This window comes from Gavialis gangeticus, unplaced genomic scaffold (assembly GCF_001723915.1).
Source record: "Gavialis gangeticus isolate Ggan-Ray unplaced genomic scaffold, GavGan_comp1, whole genome shotgun sequence".
NCBI lineage: Eukaryota > Metazoa > Chordata > Crocodylia > Gavialidae > Gavialis > Gavialis gangeticus.
In genome coordinates this window covers 20,039,516-20,053,164 of record NW_017729003.1, presented here as the reverse complement: position 1 = coordinate 20,053,164, position 13,649 = coordinate 20,039,516, and the positions used below count along the sequence as shown (strand labels likewise).

The window sequence follows — 13,649 nt, the reverse complement described above, 5'->3', positions numbered from 1 at the left end:
TAAGCATGCAGTCCCTTGCTGGCCCCTCCTGGATGTGTGCCAGAATAATTTTCTCGAACAGCTTGCCCTAGGATCAAGGTAAGACTAACTGGCCTGTAGTTTCCTGGGTCCTCCTTCCTCCCTTTTTTTGAAGATGGGAACCACGTTGGCCCTCTTCCAGTCCTCCGGTACCTCTCCAGAGGGTCTTAAAGACCAGAGGGTCTTTAAGAGGAGGCTAGATGTACATCTTGCTGGGGTTGTTTGACCCCAGTACTCTTTCCTGCCATGGCAGGGGGTTGGACTAGATGATCTACTCAGGTCCGTTCCGACCCTAGAAACTATGAAACTATGAAGAGGAAGTGATCACGTAGTTCCTTGTCCCGCATAATGCATTGGTGTGGTGTCATCTGTCAGCATGTAGTTCCCCTCATATAGAGGCTACCACTCCTGAGTGGATGTGTGTCTCAGTAGACAGCCACGATAGTCACAGACATAGATTCCTTGAACACTTAAAGGTTTTCCTAGCAATATAGCAAGGAGAGAATTTCTTGCAGCCCTGTATCTAAAATGTCCACATATTTTTGCTTGATAGTGATTTCATGGAGCGCTCCAAAAGAAGTAAGTTTGGGTGGATATCACTAGCCCTCCAACAGTGTTGGCCAGGGATGCACCCCTTTCCTAAATGGAAAATGCATCTTAATTGCTCATACCTGAAGGACATAAAAAGTCAGAGGCAGGTATATCTTAATTTCCAGAAATTTAGCTTCTGTCATACCACCTTAAGTTCTGACACAGAGGGGAAAGGCCTCTATATTAACTAGAGTAAGAAAAATGGCAGAAATTCCATTTTGTGAAGGTTTTCAATTTATTTTTTTAAGGATGTAAATAAAACACTAAAGCTTTGAACTTCCCTGCAGTGGAAAGTCTTGGAAAAAATTGTTTGGGATCATACAACATTCTGATAACAAAATATTGTGTCTGACCCTTGTATTTTGTAATATTTAACAATACTACATGAATATTTTTAAAGAAAAATATATACCAAATGAAAAAATGAAATGTTTCCTTCCTGCATATTGTTTAATTAGTCTTTTTCATCCAAAATAAAATTTTCTGTGAATTTGACAGCATTTTTCAAAGGGCTTCTGATTTCAGTGGAACTGCAGTGGACTTATAAATACTTCCATATCTTTTTCTGACCATGTACTTCTATGTATGAAAAAATAGTGAAAATGTTCATTCTATTATTAAAGCAAATGGCAAGCTGGAAATTAAATCGTTACTAACAGGAAGTGTAACTGAGTCACAGTAAAACAGTGAGATGCTGCAAGCATTCTGATTCAGTATCATAACAAGGGTTTGGATTCCATTATCTACTCTTTTCTGCTCTACTCCTCCTCCTCTCCAATTCTGTATTACTACAGGATGGTTTAGTTGCACCTGTATATTACCGGTTGGACAAAGGCACCTAAGATTTAGGTGCAGGTACAACGGATGCTGTTGGCTAGAGTCTGGTGTCATGTGTTTTAATACGGACAAGTGCAGGGTGCTGCACTTGGGCAGTAGGAACCAGCAGCACACTTACACAATGGGGAACTCCCTACTCGAGAGCACGGAGGCAGAAAGAGATCTTGGAGTCATTATTGACTCCAAGATGAACATGGGCCGACAATGCGAGGTCATGGTTGGCAGGGCTAACCGGACCTTGTCGTGCATCCACAGGTGCATCTCGAGTAGAGCCAAGGAGGTGATCCTCCCCCTCTACGCGACGCTGGTCAGGCCACAGCTGGAGTATTGTGTCCAGTTCTGTGCGCCCCATTTCAAGAGGGATGTGGACAACATGGAGAGGGTCCAGAGGAGGGCCACCCGCATGATCCGGGGACAACAGGGCAGACCCTACAGTGAGAGACTGCGGGACCTGAACCTGTTCAGCCTCCACAAGAGAAGGCTGAGGGGGGACCTGGTGACCGTCTATAGACTCACTAGGGGGGACCAGAAGGGTTTGGGGGAGACGCTGTTTCCCCTAGCGCCCGCTGGCATAACAAGGAGTAATGGGCACAAGTTGATGGAGAGGAGGTATAGATTGGACATCCGCAAAAACTACTTCACAGTTAGGGCGGCTAGGAGCTGGAACCAACTTCCAAGGGAAGTGGTGCTGGCCCCTACCCTGGGGGTCTTTAAGAAGAGGCTGGATGCCTACCTGGCTGGACTCATTTGAGTCCCGTTTCTCTTTTTGGGGTTTTTTGTTGTTCTCCCGCCCTGGCGGGGGGTCGGGCTAGAAGATCTACTAGGTCCCTTCCGACCCTTAATCTATGAATCTATGTAGAGAGGGTTCAGGCAAGCTGAAAATAGGATCCATTTGTTGTCTCTTACTATGAATTATTGCTTGAGCTGGAACTGTCTCAATTTATAATGTAAGGAGGTGCTCATTTCTATGAGGTTCCCATTAACTTTGGAATCATTTCTCAGTCCAGAGTAGCACAAGTTTTATTTTATGTATTTATTTTTTTACAACATGTTGCAGAGTACTTCTTAGGCCTTTTGGTAGGACTGGACTGCATTAGAAGAGATGGGGTTTTGGAATTAAGATCTACGGGTGGAGTATATTCTATAATACTGGTTATACTTAGGGCTGCGTGAAATGCCTGTGTTTCATTTCGGTTTCGGAATTGGCGTTTCGACCAGACAGCAATTTCATTTTGGCATTTCGAATTGCTGTTTTGTTTTGTTTCAGCCAAAACTGTTTTGAGTTTTGATGCTGTTTTGACTCTGTTTTGGTGTTTCAGCCATAGGCTATAATGGGGAATGACTAAAATATCTATAACTTTTTCATTTCTTGCCTGATTTGATGAAAACTGCAGGAATGGTAGCCCCTGCTGAGGCCATGAAGCCTGCCAAGTTTCAAGGAGATAGGTGCATGGGTTTCTGGGAAACTGCACTTTGTCACAGATCAGGGTTCCTAGAGGTGGCCATGGTACCCCTAGGGACCTGTGACTGTGCCAGCTGTGCTCTGTGAGCACCATCTCTTCTCGCCTGCCGCCACATCTTGTTAGAAAAGTTAATAAGGGAGGCTGCCCTCAAGCTTCAGCTCAGTCACAGTCCTAATGGATGCCAATAAACCCTGTAGGTTCTTGGACCCCTTGCTTGGACCCACTCTAAGTAGGTGGCTCAAGGGGACACCCTAAGCCTTATGGGCTAGATGCGTGGTTCCAACCATCCCTTACCACACCCCATGCCTTGTAGATAGTATATCGATATTGTCCCTGTAATGAGGTCTTGGTCTCACTCTACCTTCTATTGTCGCTGGGCTCTCTATGCCCCTGATGCTGTGCCATCATGGGCGCTGGGACCTCTACACAACACAGTAGTGTGCCCCAATGAGGTCTCCTCCTCCTCCCCTACAGCCTCATCTCAGTCCATCACTTTAAATAACAACAGGTAAGCAGCAGAGTAGCACTAGCATCTCAGGAAGTCAAACAGTCACAGAGCCTTTTTTTCCTTTCCTGCAGAAGCTTCTTCTCCAGCAGCTGCCAGAGAACTCTCCCTGCCAGCCCCAGCCCTGGGGCTTAGATGTGCCCAGGGCCCTGCCTCCTTCCAGTCAGCTGACTGGAGACAGGTGCTAAGTTGTAGCTATGTTGGTCTAGGGACATGGCGGACAAAGTTTTTTGAGTCAATCTGATATCTTTTAGTAGACCAACTGAATAGTTGGCAAAATATATCTTAGCAAGCTTTTGGGTTAAAAACCCTTTGTCAGGCTGAGGAAGCACATGCAGTTGGTGTGTGTGCCCTTCCTGGATGGAAGGAGTAGTAAAGAAGCCAGAGGCTGGCATGCAGTGCAGGCAAGAAAGCCAGTCAGTGAAAATGGAAATGGAGGAGTCAGGGGTGAGAGACATGCTGGGGTTGGGGGAAAGGGAGATGTAGCAGGTAAAAGTGGAGAGGTACCTGGGGAGTCAGATGTCCAGCAGGTTGTAGTGTGTCGGAATTCCAATGTGTATATTGAGTCCATGAGTTTCTGTATCTAGGAGGTTGATGAAGTGCAGTTCATAGGCTCATCTAATAAAAGTGGTTTGTAAATTCAAACAAGCACTGAACCTTGCTAACCTCATCACCAGAAACCAACTTCCTACAGCCCAAAACACACTGCATGGATCTGGACCATGCCATGACAAGACATGCAAAACCTGCCAACAAGATCTCCATTATGGAGATACAATACGTATCTCCATCAGGGCACCAAATGCCCTGATGGAAAATACGTAGGAAACACTAAGCAACAACTGCACACCAGAATGAGCGCACACTGAAAATCAATCAAAGATGAAAACACCCAGCTACCTGTCTCCAGTCTTTCAGGTCTGATCCTCAAAGGGAATATACAAACCACTTTTCATGGACAAGCCTTTTTAGATCCCTCCCCCAGAGCACTGGGATTGGAAGGGACTTTATGGCCAGTTAGCAGACAGCAGCCAGCTACAGATGTCAGTCTGTTCTCCCCTCTCCCCCCTACCTCTCCTTACTTTCTCTTTTCTTGCAAGGCCAGCTTTGAAACACCTTTGAAATGCCGAAACATCTTGGAAATGTTTCAACTTGTTTTGTTTCATTTTGAACTTTTTGACATTTCCCCCGTTTCATTCAGATTCAGAGTTTCAAGCGTCAAAACACTTGAAACACTGCTGAAATGAAATGGTGGTCAAAATTTTCACAGCCCTGGTTATAATATGTTTTGTTGGTCTGGGGTGTGGGTGTTGAGAGAACTGCTGGAGTCAAATTAATGCCATTAACTGAATTTTTCCCCCCAAAATATAGTCAGGCTATTTAGAGCTAGAAATGAGCTCTTGACATTATTTGTGTAAATTCAGTTTTAAAAAGAAAGATGAAGTATAGATAGTTCTTTATTAGCTAAAGGTGCACTGTGATTATATTTATGTTACAGAACTACAGCCACTTTTTCTTGTTTAAAACAGAAATGCTGGCTTGGGTGTCTGTTCAATGACTTGTAGATTTGGTGGTATTTTAGCTCCATTTGTGCCTTCGATGGTAAGTTAACTTTTTGTTTTACTGTTGTTAATTACTGATTTTTTTTTTCTGTAGATAAATATTTTTCAAGGGAAGTTTGTTATCTCTACATATGTATTTTTATGCCCAGTCTACCTCTATTGATACAATCAAATCCCAGAGTTAACTAATGAAGTTTTTTTAATTTAAAAGTTCATCTTTTGGAAAAGAAGCAATGAACTTGGTAACTTGTGTGCATATAATTCTCACTGACATCAAACATAGAGTGAAGAACAAAAATTGTAGATCCTGATTTTTTTTTTAATATAGTTTATTCGAAAGATACAGGCAGTCCTCAGACTTACGACACAATTGGTTCCTGAAAACCATGTCTTAAGTTGAAACGTTGCAACTCGGAACCAATTTTCTCATAAGAAACAATGTTATAAATGGGGGATTGGTTCCTGAACCAAGGCCCAATACCCTATTTTCACCAAAAATACTCCAGAATTTTGTACTCGATCAATTATAGATGAGTAATATAGCTACATTAATGTATTTATATTGTAAATAGTAATCATATTGATTTGGACTTCTTTGAGGTGACTTTGCTGGACTTTTTGAAAGGCTCTTCGTCTTTTTGAAGGTTTCTTGGCTGGCGTCTTCTCAGGAGTCTTGGCTGTAGGTTTTTCTAGAGTCTTGTCTGCTTTCTTAAAGAAAGTGTCCAAAGAAGTTTGGACAGATGCTCTCCAGGTAGATGAGCAATGCAGCCAACTTGTTTGCTGGCATGGTGTCGCATCGGCTCAAGTGTTGTAAAGTCGAAACTGACATCATAAAGTTGAAACAGGGTGTCAATTTATAAATGTTGTAAGTGCGAAACATTGCAACTCAAAACATTGTAAATCGAGGACTGCCTGTATATGAAATGATCAAATAATGCTGCAATAGCTTAGGATATAGTGGCTGCGTCTACAAGAGATGCTGACTGTGTAGTTGTTACTGTGCAGTCATGTAATACTTGCAAACACAAGTACTAAATGACTGTGCAGTAACCAGTGTTACTGTGCAGGTAGCGTTCCTGAACGGCTTTTTGGTGGCACTAACTATGCAGTAGCTCATGTTATGCAGAAGCCTCGCATCATGCTTTGTGTCATGTGATGCTGCTGCACAGTAGTAACAAGCTACTGCGCAGTGTCTTGTGTAGATGTGGCCACAAGCATGAATTAAGTTTATGTATTTGTTTCTGATTTTCCATTTCAGAAATCTCTGAATCCATCCATGCCATTTGTGGTGTTTGGAATCAGTGGATTATCAGCAGGATTCTTGACTCTTCTTCTTCCAGAAACTGTAAACAAGCCAATTGCAGAGAGCATTGAAGACCTGCAGATGTCCAAATACCAATTGCTAAAAAACAAAAAGGCAGAGTAAAAGCATTTTAATGTAGCTTTTTATTAATTTACACATATCTTCTGCAGGTCACAATATGGTCACATTTTCCAAATTATTCAATCTGTGCATTATATCTTAAAAATGTGGGTTCTCTTGTTCCATAATACCCTGACTGTTTAAGCAGAATTTAAAACTTTTTTTAAAAAGCCTATTTTGCACTTAGAGAAGAAATCTTTTCAAGAATTGATTATACAGTCATTTTCATCTATACATATAAAACTATACCTAAACCCATGCCATGTTTTTGGTTCAACTCAAACAAAATGTTTAAAAGCAACCTGAAGTAATCATAAATTATTCATTTTACATATACCTTGTGCATCTGCAGTTATTTAGTTAACCTTCATATGTGTTGCATTGTTCCTTTTTTGTCTTGTTAGGTCTCAGATTGGAATAGAACATTAAAAACAATGGATGACATTTGGGGAAATGCTGATCCCTCATTTATTATTCTGTTATGTTAGAAGCTCTTTGGAACATTTTCTTGTTGAATATGTACATCAAATGAAGCTTTTGAAACTGATAAGATAGTTTTTATTTGATTAAGATGGTCAATAATGATAGATTTCAGATTATATAGCTACTGATGTTGAGAAGGAAATGCTATAGTTAAATTTTTAGTTTAATTCTATTATTGCAGCTGAAAAGTATAAATTTTTCTTTCTCACAAATCATGTGTTTAAAACTTCATTGTGAAAAATATATACTTGACTCATGATTTATGCAACATGCTCAGTAAGTTTGGATGTGATTTGGTAGGTTAACAGAATTTGTAGCACTAACAATAACTTATTAGCAATATAGAAATACCTTGGAGGTAAATGCATACAAAGTTTCCTGACACACTTAACACATTATTATCAATTGCATTTGTTGTTAAATATTATACTTACAAATGTGTATAAGCTTTAGTTAAATTAAGGTTTGTGTCTAATAGTTTAATACCTAATAGTATTCTGTTCAGCCAAAATGAAAAAAACTGAAGTGCACAGATTCCTTTTCCTGCATCTGTTGTTCTTTTCATTTCATTTTTTAATTAAATCTGTGAAGTAAATGTATACAGCACTCCATTCCATCTCTGACATTCGTTTATGAAACTGGATAGGAAAAATAATACATGTAAAATTATTTTAATATTTTATTTTTTATCTATTTCACAGGTAACTCAATTAGAAGAAAACACTTAAACTTTCAGAAACATCTCTGTAGTGAAAAGTCAAACATCTTTTGGAAAGATACTTTCACAATTAGTGTGGAACCATTGAGATACCACAGTGGAGGACATAACTTATGCCAAAGGATATAAAGTAAAGTACCATTGCCAGTATTATGAACAATTCATTTTTATATCAAGGTAAACTAAGAAGATGGAAAAACAGTTGAGCAAAAAATGTGAAAAAGAAATAGCAAATCTGTGCATTGATTTAAGGACTCTATAAGATAAACTTTGGATATGGAATATGTAGTTTTTGAACTGATGGAATATTTTACTCCATTTTTTTTATATATCTTACTGCATTTGTCAGATATAATTGTCAGATGCAAACTGAACTATAATGGTGAAATGGAAGTGGCATTTTTTGTGTATATATATATCTATATATAAAACTTACAGAATAGGTTGCAGGGCAGCCTTATATATTTAGGCATGCTGTAATTGTTAAGAATAATTACACTATGTATATGCCAATCTCCTTAACTTTTATTTTTATTTTTAAACTACATAATACCTCACAGTATATTTCAAAAAAGAAGACCAACAGTTTTTAAAGTTTTTTGTCCTAAGTGTAATGTGAGCAACATGAGAACCTTGGTCAAATTGATCAAGATGTTTCAGAGAGAAGTAGAAGAACTATAATGCTAGGTATGTTTTTTCTAGATCTATTTAAATAACACAGAAATGTAAAGTTAAAAATGACGATATTGGAAAGAATAGTATGGTGTTTTGTTTGTGTTTTGAAGAAAAGAGTTATATTTCAGTACGTGAGTACTGAACATTTAGTCTAAAGTTTATTTAGAGGATTAATTTAGCCAGCAGTAAATGCTGACCTTAGGTATGGCAGCAAAACTAGGAACAAGATTATCAAGCAGTATATATTTATAAACAGCATTATTATTTCCAGTAGGACTTGGAAATATTTGCGGTAGAAATATAAGAGTTTAGTCAACAATATGTGCAATTTGGAGTAGGTATGTTATAGATGTTACTTTTACTTGATGCCCAAAACATTTGTGTAATTAAAAAGAGAATTTTGTAACAAATGTTCTTTCACAGGTGTATCTGCCTATGCTGTTATAAGGCTATTTCCAACATTTAGACTCTGGTCCTTTATTTACTGGACTTGGTAGGGAAAGCCACTGCATTTTGACATCAGTTCCATAAGTAGACTACAGTGCTGCAAATCATAACATATGGACTAACTGCTATGCCTTAATGTAACCTCACTGAAGATAATGGGACCCTAAACGGATACAGCATTCCACATGTGTATTATAAATTGCACAATTAATTCCTTAAACTGTTAAAAGGTAAAATGCAGATAAAGTTGTGATTTTAGATTACGTAAGCATAATTGATCTGTAGTAAAGCAAAGCATAGAATAAAGTACAAGGATTTTTTTCCTGAGGCTTTTTTTATTTGTAAATAGAGGCTGCCAACAAGTGTGCCTTTCTTCTAGGGGGAAATTTTTAAGAAATTTCTCCCACCAGAAACTGTTCTGGGGGGAGCAGTACAGGCATTTAGCCAGCAACTGTCCTGTCTCCCTTCCTCTCCACACCTTCCCCAGCCCAGTGATCAGTTTGGGGAGGATATGAGGAGCAGGTTGCTCTATTCCTTCTGGTTCCAGGAAGACTTTGCATGTACCACATTGAGGGAGTTTTTCTTCCATGCGGCACTTCAGTGCTGGCTCCCATAGTTCCCCTGGGGCAGTTCCTGGTCTGGGGAAGTGGTGGGGAGCATTGGCCTGTTTCTCTCCTCCCTTCCCAGACTAGTCCAGGAGGAGAGGAGAGCAGTGGTGTAAAGCCCCCAGACCAGAAGGAGAGTAAACAAGCATTTTTTCTCAAGAGAGAAACTGTCTTGCAAGGGGGATCTTCCAGGTTACTCTTGGAATATCTTTCCCCAGAAGGGGCATGCTTCCTTTCAGAGAAATTGAATGAGCAGTTGTACACTTCTTGTTTCTGTTGGGAGAAAAGCAATTCTCCTGGTAGAAATGTAACTCCTGCGTGTGGCCATAGTTTGGTTGTTACTCCCTGCTCGTAGCATTTATAACCACACTGAATAGGCATACGTCTTCAAAGGACAATTAAATGAGCAGAGAAATAGTGAAGATGAACACTTATTACTGTTGACTTAACAGTATGATAGAATACATATTCTATCATAAAAATTAAATCTTAAAAAAACTACCTAGAGGTAAAAGTAAGACATTGAAATAGGATCCCCCCAAAGACGTCATTGGTAAAGTTAAAAGTCTGTATCCTTCTTCTGCCAGATATTTAATGTATCAGTCTAAAAAATGTTTTGCCTCTTTCTTTTGTACCAGATTCTACAGAAAGCAGGAAATAAATAATCATCTTTATTTTATATGCATTTATCTCATAGTTATTTTTGATATTGAATGCATCTTGCTATTATCTACTAAGTATTTTGTATATTTGACAGTTTGATGATCACAAAGGTCTTTTGTTTTATGCTTGCCTCTGTTGTAAGAAATAAAATTAATGTTACCCTACACAAGATGGTGTTGTTCTCTGACTATGGCTTCTTTCTGAGTCACGTACCACAGATACACTCTTACCATGATTTGTTCTCATCTGCTTTACTATCTTGCCGTATTTTCCATAAGTAGATAAAAGGGAAGTTTATTTTTTAAATTTATCTTTTTAATTTTAGCCATTCCAATGGAGGCATCAGATGCAATTTGTTGTTATTTTCTAATGACCAAACATAATTACTAATTTGTCCTGCAAGAGCCTAAAGCTAGGAAATCAACTACTTCAATAACTTAAGCATATTGTGACAGATTAGAAAGACCACTATTTTGATTAAACGTATTCTAGTTTTGTTCTTTGTTTTTGTGTTTTTGTTTGTCTTTGGAGTAGATCTGCTTCTCTCTAAGATATGGTAATTTCAGATTGTGGATTCAGAAAAAGTTATTTTGAACTGCTTTTCTCTTATTTTTAGTGAAGTATAGATTGTTTGGGAATGTCCTGAAAAATTATTTACTGGCTGTGAAACTCTCCTCTTTCTATCACTTTTACCTTATGATACCCTGTTTTCAGTTGCTTGTATCTTCACCAAACTTTTAGGGTTGAAATTTTCTATACCATGTTTCTATTTTGGGTTGGTTTTAGCGGCCCAACACCCTGCTTATAGACAGAGGTGATGTGTTGGTGGGGGTGGGGAGGCAGCAGCGTGGTGGTGGCAGCAGTGCAATTTCTACACTGATGGCAGGGCATGGGGCTGCAGCCCAGCTGGAGCCAGTGTCCAGCAGGAGCAGGGGCGATGGCAGTGTGGAATTGTGCCCCACTCCCCCCGCCACTGTCAACACTTATGCATTGTCTATACTTATAGGTATGCATTTCCTAGTTAATTGGCAATCAAATCAAGTGGAAATGTCTAGGCGACAGCTTGGAAATGCAGTGTGGCTAGAGAGAGCTTATTGGTGCATTGGAGTAAGGAGTTCCTCCTTTATTTATCCTTGGTCTCACAAGATATGGGGGAGAAAAGGGGTGGAAGAAGGGGAAGAGGCAGGTGTGGCTAAGGGATTTCCAGCATTTGCCAGTGAAAGGGATTTCCTGCCCCAAAGGCAGTAAGTGTTCTAGTTTTGTTTTTAAATGAATAAAAGTACTTTTCCTCTTCCTTGTGGCTGGATAAGGAGGTACATAAGAACGGCTGTAATTGTAAAAAAGGTCTGAAACACAGGACTGCTGTTAAGATGCTCAATTTTACTGTATAATTTGTCTTGGTTTGGATTACTGATAATTAATGTTGTATGCCAGTGTGCCTGCTTGGTCATGTATAGACATTACCTTGCTGCCTTGGAGCATACGCCCAGGGCTGGCCGCAGCATTTGTTTCTGCGGTCTTGGCAAAGGCTTGCATTCTCCCCGAGGGAAACCCCAAAACTTTGCTCCCATGACTTGGGTTTTCCTTTCAGTGGTGGGGCTTCCTCCTGTAGCCCCTCATGGGTCGGTTGCACTTCCTAATGGGTATTCTTGGGGCTCCACCTCCCCAACACACCAGCCATAAGCCAGCCTTAAAGACAGCCACATGATGGTAGGTTGACTTGCCCTCCAGTGTCACCTCCTGGACCTCCCTCATCTGCTAGTTTTCTGATGGTCTCGCCCTGCCCTAGGTGTCTTCAGGACGTTAGACTGTCCCTGCTGCTATGCCAAGTCTTCATTGCAGCACTGCTGCTCACAGTACTGCCCTGGCCCTTCCTACTCCCTGAGCATTGCCCGTGGCCCTGATCCTTGCCTTAGGGCCCCTTGGGGTAATTCATGAAAGGAACAAAATAACAAAGAAAGAAAAGGGCAGTGGGGTCTTAGCCCATTCCCCACTCACAACTCCGGTATCTGCAGCTCTGCAGTCTTTCGACGCTGTCCTTCTCTCTCTAATTGCTCGTGGGACCCTCCAAAGGGGTCTGCCCTTGGGTCCTCTAGTGGCAGCCGGTGCAGTTCTTGGCCAGCTTGGGGAGCACTCCTGCCGGTTGCTCCCTGCAGTGCCTCCCCAGCTTGTTCCCCACTGCTGGCTTTTATTTCTGCCAGGCAGTATTTTTGTCCAATGTCATCCACCTGTGCCACTTTTAGCCAGAAATAAAAGTGGCTGACAAACCGTGTGGGTGCCCCATCTCGGCATGGGTCGTTCTTCTCTTCTTCTGAAAAAGGTAAGTTTGCCCCGTCTTCAGGGCTTTCCCTTTTCTTGTGGGGACGAGCTGTCTCTGCCCTGTGTCCTGCCATGGGAGGGGTCTTCCTGTTCCCTTGTTTTCATCCCCCTGGGACAGCCAGTAATCAATATCTAATGACTTCAGTAGCCAGTGCTGTTATAGTGACTTTCCCCAAAGGCTGATGATATGCCATGGAATGCAATGAAACAGGACAGTTTGTTTTTAAAATTGGTAAATCTTTCTTATTTTAATTTTTTTCTGATCATCAGTACTGTTGATTTTTTAGGAATGCTGAATTCGATCAACAGTCCATCTGATCCTACCTCAAAAACAACCCAATACTAAATAGTTAATTGGAAAGTTCCAGAAACTTGGCAAAAAGAAAGTTTAAATCTAACTTTTTTAGTTAAAGCATGGTTTATCGTAACTGCTACTATATGTTTTATGACTTGACTTGTGAGGTGTTATGTCCCTTTCAAACTGTCCACGTGTTATGTCCCTTTCAAACTTTATACTGCTTATTCTAACTCTACTTCATTTTCTGTACGTGTCATAGAATCATAGAAAAGTACGCCTGAAAGGAAACTCTAGAGGTCATCTAGTTCAAAATCCTGTGCAAGACAAGATCACCCCTGTCCAAGCCATTGCAAGCAAAGTCTTTCTATGCTGTTATTAAAAGTACACAGGTAACCCTGACATACAATATAGAATTATAGAAAATTAGCATAGAATGAAAGAAGCACAGGGAGGAGGGGGCAATAGGGGAGGCATCCTCAGTCCTCCTGAAAAAGTAGGACAATCGGCTAGTTGCCTCAGGTGTATGTACGTGAATGCATGGAACCTGGGAAACAAGCAGAATTGGAAGTCCTCATACAGTCAAGGAACTTTGACATGACTGGAATAACAGAGACTTGTTGGGATAGCTCATATGACTGGAGTACTGTCATGGATGGATACAAACTTTAGGAAGAACAGGCGGGAGAGGAAGGAGGAGTTCTGCTGTATATAAAAGAGCTATATGATTACTCAGAGCTCCAGTATGAAACTGGAGATAGGTCTATTGAAAGTATCTGGATTAGGGTCAGAGGGGCAAGGAACAAGGGTGATGTCATATTGGGTGTCTGCTATAGACCACCAGACCAGGAGGATGAGGTAAAAGACTTTCTTCAGACAGCTAGCAGAAGTTTCCCAATCACAGGCCCTGGTTCTCATGGGGCACTTCCATCACCCGAACATCTGCTGGGAAGGCAATACAGCAGTGCACAGGCAATCCAGGAAGTTTTTGGAGAGTGCTGGGGACAACTTCCTGCTGCAAGCATTGGAGAGGCCAACTAGGAGC

At 40.6% G+C, this 13,649-nt stretch overlaps 1 protein-coding gene across 3 annotated transcripts in view; it reads left to right on the top strand.

Annotated features, from left to right (window-relative positions):
* Positions 1 to 10,153, top strand: part of LOC109291020 (solute carrier family 22 member 15-like) — a 78,669-nt gene extending 68,516 nt beyond the window's left edge. Inside the window, exons 10-12 of one of the 3 annotated variants that reach the window (XM_019507885.1) lie at positions 4,944 to 5,016; positions 6,235 to 6,398; positions 7,584 to 10,153. In XM_019507885.1, the coding sequence (XP_019363430.1) occupies positions 4,944 to 5,016; positions 6,235 to 6,398; positions 7,584 to 7,587 (241 nt within the window). In that variant the 3' untranslated portion in view covers positions 7,588 to 10,153. The remainder of the gene's footprint in view (positions 1 to 4,943; positions 5,017 to 6,234; positions 6,399 to 7,583) is intronic. The other 2 variants (XM_019507884.1, XM_019507886.1) reach the window with 2 other exon arrangements.
* Positions 10,154 to 13,649: the final 3,496 nt, after the last annotated feature.